The sequence below is a fragment of the Camelus ferus genome, chromosome 17 (assembly GCF_009834535.1).
Source record: "Camelus ferus isolate YT-003-E chromosome 17, BCGSAC_Cfer_1.0, whole genome shotgun sequence".
Lineage (NCBI taxonomy): Eukaryota > Metazoa > Chordata > Mammalia > Artiodactyla > Camelidae > Camelus > Camelus ferus.
Window position 1 is genome coordinate 9653041 of NC_045712.1, and position 24680 is coordinate 9677720.

At 40.0% G+C, this 24680-nt stretch overlaps 1 protein-coding gene across 14 annotated transcripts in view; it reads right to left on the bottom strand.

The window, feature by feature from the left end:
- The window catches only part of MITF (melanocyte inducing transcription factor), a 209513-nt gene that overhangs the window by 4095 nt on the left and 180738 nt on the right, over nt 1-24680 (bottom strand). For 10 of the 14 annotated variants that reach the window (XM_014560761.2, XM_032458091.1, XM_032458097.1 and 7 more), the window contains 5 exons: nt 23670-23765; nt 15960-16077; nt 13067-13141; nt 7702-7777; nt 4202-4349 (listed from right to left, as the gene is read on the bottom strand). In XM_014560761.2, the coding sequence (XP_014416247.1) occupies nt 4202-4349; nt 7702-7777; nt 13067-13141; nt 15960-16077; nt 23670-23765 (513 nt within the window). The remainder of the gene's footprint in view (nt 1-4201; nt 4350-7701; nt 7778-13066; nt 13142-15959; nt 16078-23669; nt 23766-24680) is intronic. The other 4 variants (XM_032458092.1, XM_032458098.1, XM_006186543.3 and 1 more) reach the window with 1 other exon arrangement.

Consider the following 24680-nt stretch of genomic DNA (forward strand, 5'->3'; position numbering starts at 1 on the left):
GTTCACAATGAGGATAAGTTATAAAAATAAAATGTCAAAATGTGAGCTGATGAAAGGAAAATATCCAGTAAATAACATAGTTCCATGGTCCCCAAACTGTGCAGTGATATCCACGGGTACTGCCATGAATTCCCAGGGCACTGGGGATATCTTAAAATTTCAAGGGGAATGCACTCTGCTGTGAGAAGGATCAAACTCAAGAGAGTTGTTCAGTTTCAGCATTAGACTGTGCTGCCTTCTTTTCTATCACATCATATCAACACAAAGCTGGTCTCAGCTGGTTGCTATGATTTAAACAACAACAAAAACAAGTACTGCATGAAAATGTGGAATGAGAACGAGAAATGAGGAGGGCAGTGCCCGATCGGACTCCAAGGCTGGAGAGGTTGTGCAGTGCCCAACAGGTACACACATCCCATTAGCAAGTAACGTGGTTACTTGGAGCTAAAGTAAAAATGCAATTTTTCTCCCAATTGATATGTTTTATATTTCCAAATGGCTACTGAGTTGTTAGGACCCAACAAGGAAATGGAAGGCAGCGAAAAGGTACTAGGATACCAAGAGCACCACACACTAATGAAGTTTGGGTAGTAACGGCTAAAGTTACAAAAGTTCCATACAAGGAACTCAAGTGGGAGAAGCGCTGTTTCACCCATCTCACCGCGGCAGAGGGAGTTATTTTTTCTAATTTCACAAGAAAGTTCTCATGTGGAAGATGAATAATCTCTCCCTGCGCTGTTTTCACATCTTTCCTAAAATGGACTGAATTGTGTCCCCTGCCCCAAATCCAATATTGAAATCCTAACCTCCAGGGCCTCAGAATAGGACTATATAAGGAGACAGGGTCTTTAAAGAGGTAATTAAGTTAAAAGGAGATCATTAGGGTAGGTCCTCATCCAATATCCATGAGGACTCATGTCCTCATAAGAAAAGGCTATGAAGACACAAAGACACATGGAGGAAAAACCACGAGAATGGGAAAGCACACAGAAAAGATGGCGTAGGAAAGAAGCCACAGAAAAACCAACCCTGCCCACACCTCGACCTTGGCTTTCTAGTCTTCAGAGCTGTGAGAAAATAAATTTCTGCCGTGTAAGCTGCCTAGTCTGCAGTATTTGTAACGGCAGCCCTAGGGCCTAATTCACTTGCTGAGTATCAGAGACTTGCCCCACTGCCTCATTTCAAATACCTTCCAAACCAGCTCTTCCCCTTTCCCCTCTCTGAGTATCCCTAGACTCCCCTCCCGACAATGAACTGTAGAGACCCCCAATTGATTCCATCTTTCCATGTTTGTGATACAATAAAAATAACAGAATCTACATCTGAAACAAGTCACCCCACATCACGAGAGAGACGGTAGAGAGAGGGAAAAGTACTCTCCACCATGACACAACCTCGCGACCTTTGCCCACAAGCCTAGAAACCCATGTTCCTGAAAAGTCGTGTTCAGCCTGTGTTAAAGGTTGTTTGATCTGCAAGGCAGTCCAAGTGGGAGATGGGAGCCTGAGATGTCACCCAAGTAGGTGCATGTTCCTTTACACCATCTCCAGACACCCGAGTTTCCTGGGCATCATTCTAAAGCCCTGGGCCATTTAATAAAATCGCAGTTCCCGTGATATTAAGGCTTCATGTTCCTTCTTCTGTGAACATTTCTGCATGCATCACTTAGAGTGAAAATGAAAGGAACCCCTTAGGCCCAAGCTGAAAACAGGCACTACACTAAAGCTACACCCACATAATGAGAGCAACACCCCTACATGTGTCATTTGCCTTTAAAAAAAAAAAAGTTAGATTAAGAGAGGCCCACGTCTTACTTTCATCTTTTGTTGTTTAATTAAAACTGTTTACCAGCTGATTAAAGCATCAGACTGCTAAATAATGTGATAAATCTCGTCTAGAGAATGCAGGCTCGCTACCTGGCAGAACCTAAAGAATAACGCTTTCTTTGACACGCAGAAGTTCTAAAGGCTGCTTCACTGTCACTAACAGAAACCCCAAGACATTGTCACCGTGGAATTTCTAATTCCTATTTTTCACAATATTCTTATTTCACATGAATAGATATGTGCAGAACCTTAAAACAAAACAAAGGCTCTCTTTCAAAACAGTGATTTTATTTTAATATTTGTATAAGGAAATAACACCCTAGGACAAGTTGCTTTTATAAATGGGTGTATATACTAAGTCCAAGAGACTGAATGAAGACTTGTGGCTACTTATTGAAGAGACAGAACACAAAACAAGCAGCAAAAGCAAAAAAAAGCAAGAGTGAGAGAAAGGGGAAGGGGGATTTTCAAGTGACACATAGCCTCTATGTCACTACCAAGATTCTAAAAGGCAGCCCTGAGAGAAGAACCATCTTCCGCCTCTCTGATCCACGGCTGAAGATTACTGGAGTGAAGTGAGAGATGGGACGCCTAGAAATGTCGACAGTGTTGCAAGGTATTAAAATATCGGAGATCATTATTATGGGTAAATTACTCTGTTAAGGAAGTTCACCATCAGGGAATAACATCACGGGATGGTCTCTAAAGTGCCATACTCTGCACTGCTGTTCCACAGGCAGTGGCGTGCGAAACCTGAAAAACAGCCACTGCTCTGTGGCAGAGTCTGGTACAAGTGGGTCCAGCTACTGCAGGAGAAGGTACAAGGTCACTGATCCTTACTGGCCGGGTGTGTTCAAAGTCAGCAAGTAAATTATAATGACCCTTGCAAAGTCCTTTAGTCATTAGCAAAGAGACAGCTCTCCTTTCGCTTCTTTAAAACAGTTTCGGAGGAAGTCATGTCTTTATACTCGGCGTGAAAGGCCAAGTAACTAAGAAGCAGCAGGAGCTGATATCAGACGGATCTCCCATCTTTTGTTTACACTGGTATGTTCATTCCCGAATGGAAAGACTGATGAATTCCACGTATGATTAAAATTAGTATTTCTCCAAGAGTATGTAAGGTAAAGTTAGGTATGGGATAACTTCATTACCTGTAACAATTTCTAAAATTTATATCCTGATGATAAGATCTGGGTGTCCCCAGGTTCCCCATAAACACGAGCTATGACCATGGTTGGCTTGCCCCTCATTACTAAGGCACCTCTGTATTTAACAACTACTGTCAATTCTCATTATTTGCAGTAGTTACGGCTTTGGACTGAATGTCTGTGCCTCCTAAAATTTGTACCCAATGTGATGGTATGTGGAGGTAGGGCTTTGTGGGGTGATAAGATCACAGGAGGCCCTTATGAATGAGATTAGTGCCCTTATCAAAGAGACCCCAGAGAGCTCCCTCACCCCTCCTGCCATGTGACCTTACAGCAAGAAGACAGCTATCGATGAATTCAGAAGCAGGCGCTCATCACACAGTGAGTCTGCCAGCATTGTGACTGTAGATTTCCCAGCCTGCAGAACTGTGAAAAATAAATGTTTGTTGTGTAAGCCACCCAGTCTATGGAATTTTTGTTGTAGCAGCACATTGGGCCAAAGACAGTTATGTGCTATAGAGCTGCCATGAACACTGGATGAGTGAACACTAAACCATCGCTCCCAGAGGAAACAGAGGATTAGGTTCCTGCAAGCAAGCGGTCACAACATCTCACAAACCAATCAACATGCAACTTTATGTGTGTTTCTGTTTAAAGACACCTTGTTTAGTACGTGTTGTTGATTCACTAAAATTGAACTCATGGACAACAGGACCATAACTCACGTTTGAAAGAAAATTATCTCCGTAAGGCACATCACAGCCTTCTTGTGCTTAGAAACACGAGATGGCATTTCAGGGCTCTGCTTAGAGGCCATTTTAAATACCAAAACATGCCCCCCTCCAAAAAAAAAAAAAACCCACAAAAATATGAAAAACATGGCACTGAATAGACAGCAAAGAGGACACTTGTTTACAGTACAAGCTGAAACCAGAAGGGAGAGCAATGCCTTGTCCAATCGTAAGTGGGAACAAATGCACCAGACATGCCAACTTCACCACCTTGCACATGTCTGCAAATGAGCATCCCAGTGCCTCAAGGGTTGACTTTGGGGTTTCAGATACATTTTCACGAGGAAGCAAAAGCACAAAGTGGAATCCACAAATAATGAGTACAGACTGCGTTAGGGCTCCATAAGTCTACTCCCTCATGGCTCATTATACCCTTTCTCCTTCTATCTTCAAGTCAGTGACAAGCAGTCGACCTCACCCAGCCCCCACCGTGTACCTGGATTCTGAGTAGCAGATGCCGATTGGCATGCTCCAGCTTCTTCTGTCTGTTTTCAAGCTCTTTCGCACGCTGCTGTTCTCGTTGCAACTTCCGGATATAGTCCACAGACGCTTTTAAAATGGTTCCCTTGTTCCAGCGCATGTCTCTGGGATGAAAATGGAAGGAAAGAAACTCTTTTTTTAGGATTTGAGGCTCCGTGAAAATTCAATATTCAGAGCATTCAGTTTCTAAAGATCGGATAACTATGAGTTGATCATCTTTATCACTCACTGAGGGCTTGACATGCAGTGGACACCGTCTAACCCACTTGTTCTACAAGGTCTTACTCTACCTGGACAAGCGCCTTGAGAGGGAGGGATGTTGTGTATGTGCTGAAACAGAGACTAGTCAACTTGACCTAGGTCCCTGAGCTGTACATGGAGGTGGAGTCAGGACTTAAATTTAGCTCTGATGATGACAAAGTCAATATTCTTGAACACTACGTTAAATAATTATATGTCTTCAGAGCTCTAAAAGTTAACTCATTCAGACAGATGGAATAGCTATGGTAAAAAAAAAATTCTGTGAGATCTCACTACTTGATTGTATGTGGCACAAAAGTAGTGTCCTTGGATTGTATCATGAATATTCATGGACAAGTTATCAACCTCTCTTAGTCTCTGCATCGTCATCTATAAGATGGTAATACTATACTCATATGAGCAGCCTCATAGGTATGCTGTTAGAATCAAAGGAGGCACTTCATATGAATATCCTGGGAACAGTTTATAGAGTACAGTTCAAACAATGGAACAGACACTATGTTAACAATTCACCATGGTAATTACAATAGTTATCTTAACTAGCATTTACTGTGTGACAGGTACTTTTTAAAGCATTTGACAGCTCATTTAATTGTAACAACCTCAATGGGTAGCCACTAATATTATCCCCACTTTACAGGCTGGAAAAGAAAGGCACAGAGCGGTTAAGTAAGTTGCCCAAAGTCAAACAGCCAGTAAGTGGTAAAGCCGGGAGAAACTTGCTTCAGACTCCGTGCCCTAAACAACTCTTCCTCTTATGTCATTGAGTCCTCAAAACAAGTAGACGAGGTAGGAATATTCTGTTCTGCCCTCCCCACCTTTTTAAAAAAACTGATGAGCAAAATGAAGCATGAGAATTCAAGTATCTTGCCCAAGGTCAGACATCTAATAAGGGACTGTTTTGGAATTCCAACCCAAGCAGCCTGAGCTTGGTGCTTTCAGTTTTTAATCACTGTAGCTCTAATGTACTCATATATGAGAATATTAAGAATGCCATTAAAATGTAGGCAAAAGTGAGTTGAAAAATTCAGAGTGCTCCAGAAAAATAATTAAGAATAAAATTATAACTACATAAGTAGTATTCCTGTAGTGCTTTAAATTAACCTGAGCTCTTTTATAGGCAATATTCATGATGATAACGACAATGGTGAAAACAAAAACAATTTAATGTATGGAAAACCTCCTACCCCATAATCTACGGCTGCTAAAAGCAGATCGGAAGTATCAGCTGGGATGTGGGAACGGAGGGCCATTAAAACAAGCCACCACGTAATTGATCCTCATATGGGTTAGATGAAGAAGAAAACAGAAGCCCTCCCATGAGAGGCCGAGTTACTGCCCCCAGAGAATTCTCTGGGGTTGATCCCTGGGGTCTGAGCACCCAAGATGGCAACCCAGGGAGGTGTCCTCGGATACCAGAGTGAGCACAAAGCCAACCTGCCTCATGTTCAGGGCTGAGAAGAAAGTAACAGAAACTTCAGCAGCCACAGAGAAATAAAATTATAGTGGAAGATGCCTTAAGTAGGCCAGTAAGGTGGGAAACCAGCATTGAAACCTATTAGCAGCCACTCAGTTTTTAAGAACAGACTATTCCAACCAATTATCTTGGGTGTTACTTCCTTGTGAGACCCAATTAATCCATTATGCTTTGGGGTTTTTGAACCTTTCTTTTTTCTTTTTGCAATGAGAGCAACCCTTTTTTCACACAAAAGTGTAAACAGATCCCCAATATCTAAATCAACAAAAGCAGATCTGCTGTAGGGCAGGAGAGGGTATGGGGCTGAGACCCTGACCAGCTAGACCATATCTCTACTGCAGCCTCAAAGTCTGCTCCAGAAACCTGCTACAGGGAAGCCCCCGTAACAGATGATAGTCCATTTTATCTTCAAACAATGCCTACAATTAAAGATCATTATCAGTTCAGATTATAAACACATAAGTATTCTAATACAATAGGGAAGGAAGATATGCAAATAGAGGCCTTCACTACAGCCCCATAATTTCATAATATGTTGCTAAAGAGACCCACGTGCCACAGTTTAAAAGAATACACTAAAAAAGTGAAAGCTGATAAAGAACAGGAAAATGGGAATTCAATTTCAACTATCATGCAAGACTGACTATTGGAAATGAAGGTCACAGCCCCTTCGTAGGATAAATTTGTGTGGCAGAACTGAGAATCTGAATGTTTTGAGTTTCAAAACGGCTTTCCTTGAAACCTGGGAAAGCAAAATGGTGATGATGGAAACCGTGCTTAAACATCCATCAAAACCACCTTAGAACGGGCAATGGTTTTATTTTATTTTGTCACAAATTCCCCAACAATAATGTGAATAGCAAATTTAATAAGCCTTGCATGAATAATGCTTGATTTCATCTTCACATTTTATTAGGGAGCTAAAAGGTCACAGTCAAAGGCTAATTTCATAGAATGCCTTCGGAAGCCATTAAAATGTATACACCCTCTAGCCCCTTACTTCAAATGGGCCAATTTCTAATGGATAAAAATTGTGTATTTGTTGTCCAATTTGCTGATGTTGCTGGTAAGAAAATTATCTTTACAACTGTCATCTCTGAAAGAGATGAGATTGAAAGCTGAAATCCAAATAAGCTAACCTGTACTTACAAGAGGATTAAAAATTACTTTTTTTCCCCTAGATAGGTAAAACAAACAGAGGGCATGTTAAATTTTTGAGGAAGAAAATGACCTTTTATCTGTTGAATATTGTTAAACTTGAAATCTTCAACATCAGCTCTTAGTGCCCGTAGATACTGTGTGAGTTTAAGGGCCAATAAATAGACAACAAATCTTGCTTTATCAGCCACTGAAATCTGTCCTGTATGATACTGATACTCTCTGTCTCAGTATGAACTGATAAAAGAATTTTTTTAGTAGCTTGGTGTTTATTTGCCAAGGATTCTCAGATTTCAGGGAGCCACCTCCTCATATCCAAAGCTGAATAGCTCATGTCCAATAATCCCTTGGAACAATTCAGTTTATTTCTCTCGAAATTTCAGATTGATGACACTAACCAAAAGAAAGGGGCAAGAATACGAGTATTCACAAAGGGAGCCTAAGGGAGAGGGGGTACTTCTTGACTCTAGTTTTTATAACTGCGTTTTTGCAACATATGAAAAAAAAACATTAAGGTAAGAAAAAATATTCGATGCAGATTAACATGCAATTGTACTCACGGATCATTTGACTTGGGAATCAAAGTACCTAGTTCCTTGATGCGGTCATTTATGTTAAATCTTCTTCTTCGTTCAACTTCAAGAAAAGAGCACAGGAAAGGGCTATTAGTAATGGTATCAGATACGCTGGGCATATCTCATTAAAGGCACGTGCATATTAACTCTGCTGGGTCAGGACGATGGAAACCTGAATCTGTATTTCCCCATTATTTTCCTGTTTTGGGTACCGAGATTAAAGGACTTTAAAAGATGAGCTACCTTTGGGCAGAACTCTATCATTTACCAAGTCCTGAGATTGTAATTTCTCATCTGATCCTAGTAACTCCTGAGATTGGAGTTACCATCCTTGGTGACAAATGACAGAACCACCTTGGTGATATTAGGGACTTGGCGAGGATACCCAGCAATAAATAGGGAAGAACCTGAAATCAGTTCTGATCCCCAAGGCGACCAGCTTTCTGCAAAGGGCCAAATAGTGAGTACTTTGCAGTCCAAACAGCAAAAGTAAGCATATTATGTATATACTTACACAGCAAGAGAGAAAATAAATTCCTACAAATTTTGTGTTGACAAAATTGAAAATGTACTACTATCAACTGATACAATTTTTTGCAATGCAAGCCTACTGACAAGAAACATCTGAGATGTTGAAATTTGGATTTTATACAATTTTCACATGTCACAAAATATTATTCTTCTTTTGATTTTTTAAAACCATTTAAAAATGCAAAAAACATTCTTGGCCTGTAGGCCATACAAAAACCCCTTCTCAAGCCCAGTGTTGCCCAATAGGAATAGAGCACAAGTTTCATATGTAATTTTCAATTTTCTAGTAGTCATGTTAAAAAAGTAAAAAGAGGTGAAATTCACTTTAATACTTTTATTAAACAATATATCCAAAATATTATATAATTTCAATATTATATATAGATTACATTAAAATTTTATAAGTTAGATATTTTACATTCTTTTCTCATACTAAGTTTTCAAAATCCAGTGTACAATGTACACTTACAGCATGTCACAACTAGTCACATTTCAAGTGCTCAATAGGCAGATGTGTTGAGTGGCTATTGTACTGGATAAAATAACCCTAGAAATCAAGCATCTTTAACTATACTATGCATTCTAACAGCGTTCCTCTTTTATAAATCCAATTATACGTTCAACTAAATTATCATCTTCTTAAGGGAGGGTGAAACAGTGCACATATGAGTTAATAAATGTTTTTAATTTACCTGGTCTGGCAAATAAATTCCAAATAACTTAAAGTCTAATAAATTGGATTAAATATATTAATATTTTACTTTACACATATTATAACCTAATACGTATTTATATTGGACTCACTAATATTCTGTACACTTTGATAAATAATATTATTCAGTACTTTCTCAATATATATTGCATTTTTCTTAGCTGAGTGATTATTTCTATGATTAAATCAGGCATGTATAATACTGTCTTAGCATCAGACTTTTATAAAAATAGAAAAAGTAAGTGATACTCAGTGGCTCTGAAGAAGCTTTTGGACCTCTGATCTTCTAGCTAAACTTCCTCCAAAACTATGAAGCATGAGCTGTTTAGTTCCTTTTTCCAAGCATATTATAGTTACAAAAAATTAAACAATACTGAAATCAATAAAATGAAGTAAAAGTCCCCTATTATCCAGATACCAGCACTGCAACATTTCTGATGTATCCTTTGTGATTATTTTTATGCTCTAAGGATAAATACATGCAGCCTAGATGTCAATTCAGAACACAGTTTCTGGGACTCTTCCTGATCTACATTCACTTCACGGTGATCTCATTTGGTTGCATAGATTTGAAGAACACACGTACACTGATGACTTCACCCTTCTATTTCCAGCCCAGACATCCCCCCAGAATGCAATGCTTGCAAGTCTGACTGCTAGATGTTTCCATATGGAGGTCTAATGGGCAGCCCTAACACTCCAAACTTGAGCTCCTGGTCTTCCCCACTCAAACAGCTCCACCCACAGGCTTTCCCACCTCACTTAATACAACTGCGTCCTTTAAGTTGCTTTAGGCCAGAACCTTGGAATCAATTCTATACCTCTATTTCTTTCCCATCTGCTCCATCATCAAAATCTGCTGTCTCTACCTTCAAACTATTTCCAGAATCTGTCCAACTCCAGCCTCCAACCTCCACTGCAACTTGACAGAAGCCAGCATCGCCTCTTGCCTGGATTACTGCAATCCTCCTGGTGGCACCACTACTTCACCCATGCCCACCGCTCCCTACCTCTTTAGTATCTCTGAAACACAGCAGCTGTTAAAAGATAAGCCGGAGCATGCCAGTCCTTCACTGAAAACCCTCCAATCGCTTCCCTTCTCACCTAGATAAAACCCACCTCCTCGAGGCGTCCTACAATGATCTGGGGGCTCCCATTCATTTGACCGTATTTCCATTCCTCTCCCTCTGTGACCACATTCCTATGCTGACTCAGCTGTGTCCCCCCTACCCCTCACCTGCCATGGGCTTCTTGCTCTTCCTCAATCAAGCCAGACACACTCCCCTCTTTAGGACCTCACACTGCTGTTCCCCCTGCCTGGACCACTCTTCCCCCAGATATGCGAATGGCTCTGCCCTCACCCCCCTCAGGTAACGACTCAAATTTACCTATGAGCCTTCCCTGACTATCTATTTAGAAGTCAACTACCACCTCCCATACCCATCCTGACATTCCAGACCCTTGTCTGCACCTTGGTTCCTCAAAGAACTATCTACCATCCACATGTTTCTTTCATTCATCCACAAAGCTCTATACCATCTAGTATCTGCATTTTTTTTTGGCCTGTTGAGTCATATGTTTATTCCCTGTTGCATTCTAAGTATCCACATGAGCCTGGCACATTATACACCCCTCAATAACTATGCACTGGATAAAGAATGACACAGTCAAAGCAGAATTACACTAAAAACCAATCTGCATCTATCTTTTCTCACTTACCAGCACATAGCTGACACCTTCCACAGTCAACATTTATATGTACTGCATTTCATTTTTAATTCAGTGCCAACCCACCCCAATTAGTTTTTTTTATTATAAAAGTGATATATGCTTGCAAAAAAAAATTACAAAACATTCAGAAGTGTATAAAGAGAAAAAGAAAGAATCAACTCTTTATACCATCTAGCATCTATATGCCTGAGGAAATTGTTCATGGTATGGCTAGCTCCTAGATCTTACACACACACACACACACACACACACACACACACACACACACACCCCTAGACAGTGTGTTCTTCTACACAATGGGATCCTATACATACTATTCTGCCGTTTGCTCTCCTCGCTTAGTAATATAGTGTAGACAAACCAACCCCATTCTTCTTAAGAGCCAGTGAGTACCCCTTACAGAGATGCACCATGATTTATTTACAAATCCCTACTGCTGAATATGTAGACTATTTCCAATTTCTCCCTCTTTTTCAAGGGTACAATGACTGCTTCTGCCAGTGCTCACATGTACTTCTCATTCCTACTGCAGTATTTATCCTGTACTGAAAACACCATCTGCGTGTATCTGTTTGCACACCTATTCTGTCTGCCCCTGACTCGAACGTAAGCTCCTCAGGGTGGGAGAGCTGTCTGTCTGGTTCACTTCTGGAAAAAGGTGCCTTGTACGTCATGGGGCTCACTAAGCAGCTCTGAATGAATACACTAATGTGTCCTTCTGCCCATTTTGGCAAGGACTCTTACAAGATAAATTCCTAGAGGAGGAAAAGCCATGCTTCCGGGCCATCGAACCTTAAGTATTAATTTCCAGTGGTTCAATGAGATCTTCAGATTGTTTTCGAGCCTTCAGAGTTGGAGCTGATCATGTTTGCCCTTTACTGACAACCCTGAACTTGAGCGTTTAGGTGACTAAGTCAAGGCAGATGACTTGTTTTTGACAAGATCCAGCTTACTTTTCCACATTTCAGTTAGGAGAAGTTTTGGATACTAATTATCTTATTGTTAAGGTATTTTAAAAGAAAAAATATCTCAGAGTAAAATTACTTGGAAGCTAGAGGAGGCCTTAGAAATGTTAGCCCAAATCCCTTGGTTAAGAGATGAGGAAAGCTTCTTACATGTGGAAGGGGAACTGGAAAGGGCAGTATCTATTAAAAGAAAAACTCACACACACCCTTCCCCCGGAGAGCCAGCGATTCCATTTCTTAGCACTTAACCTGGAGAAACAAACTCCCCTGGACCCAGAGAGGCGTGTCTGCAAATGTTCACTGTGGCACTGTTTACAGTAGGGAGGAACTGGAAACAACACAAACACTGAGCAGGAGGAGGATCACTAGATATCACAAGTCACACTGTGGAATACTATGCAACCGTTTTTATAAAGGAGGTAGATCTAGATTCATGGCAGCAAAAGGTCTTTAGGACATACTGTTGAGTGAAAAAGCAAGCAGCAACAGATGCAGACAACAGGGCACTGTTTGTGTTAAAACATCCACAGAACAATGCTATCACATTCTCTGTGTGCATGGGTAAGGCTGTGTATTCCTAAATACGCGGAAAGAAGTTGGAAAGATGAACAGCAAATTGAAAAAAAAAAACAAAAAACCCCAATTATTTTTAGGGATCAAAGGAGAACTCTGGCCTTTTGCTATCCTTTTTATAAGGACAAATTGTTTACATATAACTTATATTCTTAAAAATCAATTTAAGAAAAAGAGAACAGGAGGCCATGAGATAAGAAATTCACACACACACACATACACTATTTTTTACGTCCAAGCCCAATTCCTTTTTCTCTTTTATTTCTTTATGAAACAAAAACCTTAAGTTTTCATAGGAAAAAGCTAAAAGATTTGATCAAGAGTAAATCAAGCATGCAAAAAATTTTTTTTTTCAGTGTTAGAAGGCTCCTTTTTTTCTGTCACAGCTACCGTCAGAAATGTGGGAGGCAAGCTCACCCAGTGACTCCCCTCCAGATGTTTCATTTTTTTCTTTCAAATCTCACTGGAGAAGGTGATCCCATAATTCCCTTTTGTTAATAAGTTCCATTGCAAGCAACTTATAATTGGGTAGTTGGGGATCAAGACTCCTTCTTACCAAAAATAATAATAATAATAAAAAACTACTTCAGGTACTAAAAACAAGTGCATGTGTTTGTGTGTGTGTGTGTGTGTGTGTGTGTGTGTGTGTGTATAAAATTCAATTTGATCTGAGACTAAAATACAGGGAAAATATATACTTTAGTCTCTCAAAAACACAATTTTCTTCCAGAAAATGTACGTTCAATAGATGAAATCAATTTCCTTCCATAATGTCTGGAAATTTTTTGATGTAAGAGGGAACATCAACTCCAGTAAAATGAACATAAAACCAACTTACTCAGGTTGTGATTGTCCTTTTTTTGCCTCTCTTTGGCCAATGCTCTCGCTTCAGACTCTGTGGGAAAAATACACGCTGTGCACGTGAATGAAGCAATTAGAAAATAGAACTGTTGAAGGCACACAATAATGTAAACTACAAAATACCTCATTTTTTAACCAAATGGATGCTTATCTGACTTAACTCTAAATAAAAATAGGGTTTAACATTTTTTCACTTTTAAAAGGTTTGCTTTTTTTTTTTAATCAATAGATACAAAATAAATACAAAAACTCAGCTTCTACAAGATGGTAAAAGACCAGTAACAAAATGTCTGACTCACTGTAAACATACAGGTATGAACAAGGAGAAAACAAAACAAAACAAAACTAGAAGCTATGGAAATGTGCTGTTGATAGTGTGTTATCAGGAGTCAAATTTAGGCAAGAGAACTTTTCGGTCTTCCTTTGATGCCTTGGTAACACACTTATGTGAAAACTGATTCGTGGAAATGAACTCGTTATTTAAGAACCTGGAGCCAGGTTCTGTCAGAACCTGCTAGGATGAAATTATTCAATGACTCTTAAGGGCAACTATTTACTAGTCTGAGTTTATAAAAACAAAAGCAGGCATAGAGTACAAAGGCATTTATTTGGTGGCAACCCCATTTGTAAAAGTCTATTTCCATAGCAACTCTTGTGATATCTCTGTGGTAAGGGATTACTTTCTGCCTTACAGAGAGCAAAATAAAACAAGAAAAACAACAACAACAACAAAAAACCTAGAACCATGTTGTTTGACCAATCCTGGGATTCAGGAACCTCTGTTATTTTTCTTTTCAGGAGTAATATCCAAAACATTACACTACCATACTCCAAAATTTAATTTCAAAATAGAAATCTTTTCAGCATAACATGTAGCATATTTATTATATGTGTTTTATATATATATATATATATATATATATATATATATATATATATATACACACACACACACACACACACACATATACAGATATAGATAGATAAATAAATAATTCAGAAGTTGAATTACATCAATTGGGAAGATCAGTCTAAATCATTTTCTAGGTTTTTTTCCTCACATGGAAGCATGACAGGTCACTTTTATTCACACATCCCCCACTTAGGCATCTGAACTTTTTTGTTGTTTTCTTTTTTTGCTTTTTGTTTTTTCAGCTTTCCAGTCCCACCCCACAGTTCTCTGCTTGTTAACCTCAACCTATCAACTCTGGACCAGCTCTGGTCAAGGCAACCCAGTGAGCCAGGCAAGCCATCTAGTGCTTGCAAGCACACCCTTCCCCCTGAGGCTGGATCCCTGACCTTGGGGAGGACAGCCCTAGGCCATGCCTGGGCACTCTCCTGCAGCCTTAGGGTATTCTTTAGTATCTGTCCTCTCTTAGCAGCTGATTGCCCGGCCAAGGTTGAGGATTCTTTATTTTAACCCTTTCCTGTTCAAATCACTGTGTGGTTTCTGCTTCCTGACTGGACCCTAATTGTGGTGGGAAAAGTGGGCTTAATAAAGATAGTATTTTTCCCCCTAGGTCAGATCTGTTGACTCCCAAGCCTATTCTTTTTTGTCTACATCCTGCTGCTTCCAAGCTATCAGCAGTCAGAACCCCATTTCCTGTCCCCTTTCTCCTTTTCCTGACATTTTACCCTGGACCACTCCAGACTGGTCATTTTGTAAGACACCAGTGACTCTAGAAGCATACTGTCCATTATATCTGCTTTTGGTTCTAGTTTAATAAATGTATACCCCCTTCCCCCATTTCTCCCGCATCCCCCCCAAACCTGCCCGTTGTTTTCTTTTCTTTTTGAAGAAACAATCTTATACATAATTCAAAACTCCACTCTGCACTCAAGTAAGAATTTTATGCATATTCCTCGAACCACATTTTATCATTATCTAACATAGATTTCATTTAACTATATTTTCTAAGACTTCATTGTACTTTCCCTTCTTGGTAGGGTACTATCAATGGTTTTTATGTATTAATTCATTAATCGTCTTTTTAAAACCGAATCAATGATTTAAAAAAAAAAGTCTTTCTCCTGCCACAATTTTCTGTAGTATTTTTTAAAAAGACATTCTTGAACAGAACAGGCATTTTCTGTACCAAATCTCTATTCCATAGTCTCAGTCTGTTCACCCAATCCTGTCTGATGCAAGGACCAAATAATAAAAGGGGGATGAGGTAAAGGCCATAAAATTCCGCATGGTAGGATGCCAGTTCTAATACAGTTTTGTCATGTTTTAATGGCCAAATGTCTTCCTTAGAGCGTTAAACAAAAATGGCGAAATAGGTAATTTCACACTTGCCTCAGGAACCAGAGATACCCATTGCTCCATTTGATCATTTATTTTTTCACTCAATGTAATAAATCTTTTGTACATGATAGAGCAAAAATAACAGGAGGCATCCGAAGATGGAAGAAATATATTCCTACCCTATCCTAACTGTGGGCTTGAATGTGTGTCAAAGGAAAGTGCAGACCAGGGTTCTCAAAATCAAACACTTCTAGGGGCCGGGCAAGTAAGGAAAACACCAGACTGGGTAGAGACATTTTATAATTGAAAATGCTGCCTGCTGCCTGCTGCCTGCATCCCAAAGGGACAGCCACCACAGGCACAACGATGGGTGTCTCGGAGCAGTAGCGCCATGGATTGAAGGTGGCTTGATTCCCCGGACTTCCAGCAACACTGGAAACCAGGATTTTCAAATTTAAATCCTCCATCTTAAAATACTGCTCAGTGTTTTAACCACTGCTGAGACCTAAAAACATATGTCTGAAAGTTGGAAACAGTTCTGGAGGTCACAATTTGGATAACTTTGCTTATCAGAAAATTAACAGAAAATCCCCAGTAAGAGGCACATTTGCTGGGTATTTACCTGTGAGCTCCCTTTTTATGTTGGGTAGGTTGGCTGGACAGGAGTTGCTGATGGTGAGGCCTGGGGGTGGCAGGCCTTGATTTCCATAAAGGTCAATCAAGTTTCCAGAGACAGGTAACTAGAGAGAGAGAAAACCAGTAACGGAAATGAATTGTTGAACAATTCCTAAGTTATTCAGTGAGAAAATCCATATCCTATTCCAGACTTCATTTAAAAGAAATGGTTTGATGTAAAAAGTCATTTTTAGAATATGAAAACAAATATATGTATGTATATGCATGACTGGGACACTGTGCTGTACACCAGAAACTGACACGTTGTAACTGACTGTACTTCAATTAAAAAAAACTCAGTTTTAAACATAGGAAAACATGAGATGTTTACCTTTTCATTCATTCACAGATATATGGTCTCCTTAGTGGGTTCCCTTGGAGAGAGGAAAGGAGGCAGAATCTCACACCCAAAATACCGCTATAGCACCCACGTCATTGGTTTATTTTGAGCAGGAAGACAGTGGATAACGTGGTAAAGTCATTATCCAGCATATTTAGTAGCTTATGATAGATGTTCAGTAAATGTTGACGATTATTCTAAAATAGGGATCTATGTGGCATGGCTTTGACACTAAACCAGGTTTTTCATCAAAGTAAATTTTCTTCCTTCCCTCTCTTCCTCTCTCCTCTCTTCTCTCTCTTTATAAGGAAAAGCAATGGAAAGTTTTCTTATTGGAAAGGAAATGGTTTCCTCATTGCTAAAGCTGTTTTCTTAGAAACTGAAATCTTTCACAAAGCCACAAGAGGGAGCCCACTGACTTTCATAAAAGAACAAAATTTCACACTTAAAAAAAAAAAAAAAGAGAAAGAATGAAAGAAACAGTCGTCACAAACTAGCTACAAAGTGTTTGCCTCTGGTTCTGAACTGAATCCTTTCAAGCAGTGAACTTGTTTCCCCTCCCGCACCACCCCGACGTTGACTTCCTTTATCTGCATATGCATTTCCCTGTAACTATAGGTCATGGTCTTGAGTTTGATGCACTCAGTTTTGTAGATGTAAGAGATCCAAGACATTCCCTCTTCCTACTCTCTGAAACAAAGTTCTAAATACTAATTGCTATGAAATAGTTAAGTGACCTTTCACCATTTCCACTGCAGAAGCGTCCCATCTTAACTCAAATAATTCCTGTAAGACGTTACATCATTTAGCCCTTCCTTTACTTGATTACACATTCTGAATTTTACTCAACATCTAAAAAAAAGTGAATTTAGATAGCATTTAAGTATGATTAAAATGTTCAGCAAGCAAGAGGTACCTAAAGATGGTACTGCAATATAGCACGTTTCTTTCTTCCAAATAACCACTAACGTGCAGATGGAAATATACCAGGAAACAAAGACAGAATCAAATGTGTTTCCCCTCATTGGTGGCCATCAGTCATCTTGTTCCTATCATGTCTTCTAAATAAAACCTCTATGAACTAAACTCCTAGCTAAAGAGATGGGGTCAGGGCTGTGATACGTTTTCCAGCAGGTTAATATGACACTTGTTCTAATGTGGCTGGGGCTGGGGGCAGGTAGGACACACATCAGCAGAGCACATCTCTTTTTTTCCACTGAGTCTTGTGCTCCTTTGTGAAGACAGCATACAAATTACACATATAAAATGTAACACACATACCCCACTATGCATATGCAAATGAACAAGGCACTGTGATAACAAAATGCCCTTGAACCACATTTCAAGGCCTGCTAGCTAAAGAACTGATAAAAAAAAAAAGTGACTCCGATTATTAGCTGTCATTTCATTTAGTGGTTTCATGTGAAACAGGTCACCTTCTTAGGGTCAGCCCTGCCCTATATGTGTTCAGGTTTATTCTTGTCCAATTTAATGCAGCAAAGTGGAAAGCGCTCACATGTCTCAATGCAGCACTGTAAACAGGCAGAGAGTCAAAACTTAGAAAGCTGCTATGACATCTGGTAACCCCTCGAGATTCCGAAGCTTTATCCTCCTATCCTTCTGGAGTTTCGGATTTGGGGAGAACTACTGAGTATTAATAAACCAAGAATGTGACTTCAGATTCAATGCAACAAGCTTAAAAAATTATTCCTATGACTCTAGAAATACAATTATATGTATTATGTTTCATATGCAAACTGCATGCAAAACATGCAATTCTGTTATTATGATAATTTGTTAAGGATAAATAATAAGCAAGTGATAAGTTCAATTAGCTTTAAAAAAAAAAACTAAGTCATCAATGGATGTACAGTGAACAGATATCTAGTTATAAACTTCTCCAGAACAAGAATATATTTTCTAACCATATTCTAAGGAAAATATTACATGGACATATACTTAATAAATGCAGAATCACAGAAAGAGAGAGGGGAAAAAGGATGAAAAGAATCAAAAACTGCGAATGAGACAGAGACAAAGACACAAGGGACAGGGTGGAAACAGGAAGAGAGACACAAATGCAAGGTGGGGAGAGAGATGGAAAGATGGCTAGATGGACAGGTGAGGTGGGGGCGGGGGGGACCCAGAAAGAAATGGATTGGGATGGGGTTAAAAACTACAGGGACGATCACTGCAACTGGCACGGACTAACAGCACTGCCGACCAAATAGAGAGAGGAATTAAAATCTCTATAACAAGACGCCTTATCAGGCACTCCACTGGGGTCAGACATCATTACCTCCAGTTGAAAAGGTAGCTTATAACCTTCTAGAGAGTTCTCTAAAAGGTTTCCCACTTCGGCTGCTTTTCCAATACTTGCTAGTTAGGACTGGGCAGCGTAGAGCCTGCCAGAATATTTTGCTGGGGAAAACTTCATTTTGTGGGTGCCTACTCTGAGCCAGGCACAGAAGTACAAAGGTGCTTTGTGTAGATTATCTTGCTGATTTCACACACAAAAAAAGTCAAGGTTCTTGCTATGTTTGAGAGGAGGTTTTTGACAGGAGGTTCACATCCCATGTTAACAGCAGTATTTGGGGGTCAGTATCAACCTGCTGATATTAACCAATTAGAAACAGCAATTTTCAATTAATCGCCAACCCAACCTGAGCAAATAAAAACCCAGTTGCTCACTAACCAAGTGTAGATATTCAAATTTACAAATTAACAGTGCAGTCCTTTATAGCCTCTGTGTAAGAGTCTTTGACCTGGGTTAGAACCTGCCTCTGTCACTGACCAACTATATATTAACGTCTCTGAGGTGAGCTGTCCCTCTTTGAAAAGTGGCAAGCACGTCACCCATCTCACAGGGATTTGTAAAAAGTAAATGAGATAAAGCAGGTGAAACAGTACCTGCTTCTTAAGTGACTGATAAACTGCCATGTCTAGTAATACATCTTTCTAGAAAGTACTATACTCCTAGTCCAGTTTTTGGACAGTCAAGCTAATTTTCACTTTGATCAACAAAACCACCTGCCATGTTAATTGTCAAGCACCCTGATGACCATTATACCAGTTTACTGGACTGCAAATCTATGCACAAGAATCAGAGGATCTGCAAGGCTAAAGCCACTACTCAGTATCCTCTATCTTCTCCATTGGGGGCGATTTTGCCCCCTTTCCCCAGGGGACATCTGTCAATGTCTAGAGATATTTTGGGCTGTCACAGTGAGATGGCCAAGTGCAACTTGCGTCTTGTGGGCAGAAGCCAAGGATGCTGCTAAACATCCTACAACGGATGGACAGTCTCCACAACAAGGGATTGTCCATCCCAAATGTCAATAGTACCAAGGTTGAAAGACCCTGCCCTAACGATGGCTATGTTTTTTGTATTAATGGCTGTTATTTGTCGAGGCTACTGAAAGGAAGGCTGATTAAAATAATATGGCTTTCTAATTTAAACATTAGTCTCCTAGTCATGTAAATTTAAGAAACGAGGCTGTGGTTCCCCTTTTGAGTTAGGAAAATCCCCCCCCTAAACACATAACATCATAATTAGGTCAAAATAACACTTTGGGAACTAAGGAAGCAGAAGAGGCATCTTCGGTTCATGTGGATACATTGTGCCTTTGCTGGGTTCTTATCCAGCACATTAACCTCATGGACAAGATTTCAGTCCCAGGGCACCAGCTACACAATGGACAGATGGAAGCCACAGCCTAATTAGGACAAATAAAGAGAAGGTAGACCCACATGGGGATGTGCCCTAAACTTGGTCTGAATCAAGTTCTTCAATGTTCTGCTCCACCAAAATGAATATTTTTCCAAGTAAATGATAATTGTGAAATGTTATTATTTTTTTCTCTCTGGATGGTCCTGTTCTCTGAATATCAATCGAGCACTGTTAGCACAAGTAAACTGGGACTTTTATTCTTTGTTTGTGATGGTACAAGAGGGCCCTTGTGCTCTCAGAATGGTTATTTCTAGACTCCAATTCCCTTAGGATAGTTTCCTGTCTAAGTGTTCCTTCCACTTTAGTAGTTAACTTGAAATAGACCACTTAAAAGAATCAAATAAGAGGGATAAATGCACAACATAAAAAACATTAAGTTTAAACTTTACTGTGGGAAAAAAAATTATAACATTAGTACATTGTAGTAGCTTTGTTATTTCATTTTGACAACGCAAGAATAAGAGTTAGTCACAAACATCTACAGAAACCTTATCAGGACCAGAACTGTTATAAACATTTTCCGTAGATTAACTCTCATAATTTTCACATAGATTCTATTGTTTTAGGTGCTATCATTACCCCCATTTTCCAGAGAAGGAAAGTGAGGCAGAGGGGTCAAATAAGTGATTCCAGAGTATCAACTGGACTCAGATGTCTGGCCAGAATCTGTGTTTCTATGTACCTCTGTGATACAGTGTCTTTTCGCTACTAGTAAAATGCTGAAATTGTCTGCGGTGGGAAAGCTCTGATGGGTGGGAACCTAGAAGAGAAATGGGTGCCGGGACAAAGACGAGACTCACAAAGGAGGCGGAGGCTACTCCTCTCCTGACTGGGAATTAATTAAAATCTGCCTGGGGGCTCTTTCCTACCTGGGAGCCCCCCTGAGATGGCCTCTCTGCTCCTGAATTACCCTTCCCCACCCAAGGTCTGAAATGTTCTCCCTTCCCAGACTCATCTGTATCCACAGCATCTCACCCAGGGTCGGGCATACACGAGGCATTTAATAAATGCTAAATCAATCTTACAATTAGTCCAGGAGCAACTGGACAATGAAGGACTAGGACACCTACTCTAATGTAGACTGAGGGGACATGGATAGTCAGTCTGAAGGTCATCTTCAGGAGAACTGTCATGAGGACAAGCTCTCCAGGTGGCGGACTGGGGCCAATAGCTGGAACTCACAGAGAGACTCACTGTGAGAAATATCTGGATTATTAAGTATGATATTATTCTAATATGGAGCTTGACATGTCACAGGTGCCAAGGGGATATCACCTGGATAAAACACCATCAAAATTATTTCAAAGTATAATAAATCAGTAATTTAATAATTAATAATAAATTAATTGATTAATAAAAACTTAATAATTTAGATAGTGTTGAGTACAAGTCACATTTCCAATGCTAAACGCCACACATACTTTATGAGATGACCATGTAAGGTAAGTACAATTATCAGTCCCATTTTCCAGATGGGGAAACGCAGGAATTCAAGAAGCTAAGTAACGTGCAAGGTCATGCAGTAAATGGCAGACTTGGGATATGAACCCAGGTCTGATCATAAATCTTCAACTCCTAACCGCTGTGCTTCACTGCTTCCCTTGTGAGCTAGTACACATCCCTCAGTGAAGGCTTTCAAGAAGCTGGATGCCTGAATTTTTGTGGGGGGTACAAAGGATATGCAAGAGGAGGTTAACGTATTGAGTTGTAGGTTGGCTCACATGATGTCAAAGGTCCTCACCACTGGGGAGAAATAGAAAAGGAATAATCTTTTAAAATCATGTCCATTCTACAGACCTCTGAGTGTGCTCAGCTATCTACTTGATGCCACTGGAAAAATGACCACCCTCATCAGCAAAGCTCTTTTGAGATGACTGGGCCATTGCTAATGAATGCTGCAAGGGTGTTGTGTGTGTTTATAAATTCCCCAGTGCAAACTCCTCCAAGGGTTTTGCTCACGCTCATCCTAGGATTGTGACTACTGACAAGTGCAGTCTGCCTCACGGGATGCCCGAAGCTGGAAGCAAGAGGGTTGCAGAAGCCAACTGAGGACTCAAAGAAGGTGGGAAAATTCTGTCATGGAAACATTAGTCAGAAAGAATATTTAGTTCTTTCAAAATCAGGGGGTGAGTTTAAATGAGTAGGAAAAGGACAAAACTAAGGATCCTAGAAAAAGCTTTGAGGCTTCAAGGAGAGTCCTCACTCCTCAGGACTTCAAGTAAGTGACTTAAAGAACTGGATCAAGACAGAAAAGAAATTAACTACTGTGTATAAAATAGATACACGCAAGTTTCTACCGTACAGCACAGGGAACTATATTCACTATCTTGTAGTAACCTATAATGAAAAAGAATATGAAAACAAATATATATATATGTATATGTACGATTGAAACATTATTCTGTATACCAGAAATTGACACAACATTGTAAACTGACCATACTTTAAAAAAAAGACAGAAAAGGTTAACTACAAAAATTTGGTTTTCTAGGGATTTTAGAATAAATAAACGCTACCATGTTCTGTTGCCAAGGGAATTTATTATTGGAATCTAGTCTTAAAATTTGTTTTTTGCTGTGACAAAAACAAAAAAACATATTTACCAGGCTAACCATTTTTAAGTGTACAGTTCAGGGGTGTTAAATATATTCACATTGGTGTGCGACACATCCCCCAAACTTTTTCATCTTGTACATGTGAATCTCTATACCCATGAACAACAACTCCCCCTTCACCCCTGTTCCCTTGTGGAAATCAGTCGTTCAAATACTAATTGCTGAAGAATAAGACTGCCTCGTGGCACTGGTCTCACAGAAGACAGCAAAGGACTGGACTAGGCACTCAGAGACGTACTGCAGGGTCCTGGCTCTGACACGTCCGAGCTCTGTAATCTCTGGCAACACGAGCTAACCCTTCCTAATCCTGAAGCTGAGGGCGATGATACCACCCCCACGTGACTCAATAAATTGCTGCAAGGACTAAGTGAGATCTGCAATCAGACTTTGGCAAAACGGGAACACAGGACACAAATGTGAGGAGTGAAAGAAAAGAAGCGCTCCAAGCAAGGCTCCAAATTCCAGAGAGCAGTGAGTACCAGAGAAAAGCAGATATGGGCACTGGTTAATTAGCTCACACGGGAGTAAATCTGCTGTTGAAGAAGGGTAACTCGAACGTCAGTCTATTGTTTGTGAACAGGAAAGTAACTCTTTTAAAAACTGCGTGAATTTTTCAGGCCAACTGGAATACCGCTGTAAATAATGCAATTTACAGTATTTCCCTTGGCAGCAGTGTACTAAGTTGGGCATCAGATGGTAAGGGAACTGGAAGAGCTAAGGTGCTACTGAAGGTGGACCTGGACTCCACGGAACGCGGAGCTTAATCCTGGGGTGACTGATAAACTCAGGAGAAATTCTTAACTTCTGATGTCCAAGTCATTTATTTGTGATCCTGAGAGAATTCTCTGTTTCATTATGAATAAATTTCTCCATGAATCACTTGCAAGGATAAACAGAAAATTCAGGGAAAGGGAGCAAACACTGGAAATGATATCTCAAGATTTTCTTTTAGGAAAAACAGGTCAACAATACCGTATTTGCCATTTGCAAGGCAGGATCCATCAAGCCCAGGATTTCTTCATTGTAACTGGATTCTAGGCTAATGATGTCATCAATTACATCATCCATCTGAAGGAGAAAGCCACAGAAGAGAGACAGATATAAGCAAAAACACTGTGCAAAGCAAGCCAAAAAGAGATCCAAGGTCTTTTCTTATCCAAAGCAGTAACATTCTTTAGTTAGACCCTAAGAGGTAATTGTCCTCTTCCTCCCCAAATGAGAACATTATTGAGGACCACTAACACTAGCGGGTGATGAGGCTGACATACATAACCAGAGCTTTAGTGAGTGATTACCAGGTGCCAGGCACTGGGCTCAGGGCTTTTCATGGGCCAAGTGATTTACCCTGACAATCACCCTATCAGCGTAGGTGCTATGATTATAGCAATTTTCCAGGTGAGATAACAAGAAGTAACTTGCCCAAAGTTACACATTGGAGAAGAAAACTTGAACCATACTCTCAACCATCATGCAAAACTGCCCGCCCTAAAGAGGAAAGATGAACCTGGAAACTTCATCTTGAATGACAGACTGCTTTTTGCTCTTTTCTATAAAGACTCTGCTCAGTACCCTTCCCACACCCTCCTTGGAGTGAAAAAAAAACCAGATGGCAATTCTGGCCTTGGCTCCCTTAGGGATGAGTGGGGCACCATGGCTCCCAGGACACTGGGTAGCCCTGCACTATTCTTAAAGTGACTCGTAGAATAAAGCCTCTCCTTGTACAGCTCCTTGGCATTCCCGGAGGAGTATGCCAGGACGAGGTTATCATTACACTCGTGGAGCTGACATTCCCTCTAGATCAATTTTATTCCTGAAGTACCAAAACGTCAGTTATGATAATAAACAACAGTGATTACACGTGCATCGCAGCAGTTGCAAAGACAAGACTGTGAAAACATTTCTTCATAAACACCTTATGTATTTGAGCTATCTGGCATGTATGTGTGTGCGCGCGCACATGCCCAGGTCTTAATAGTAATTCAC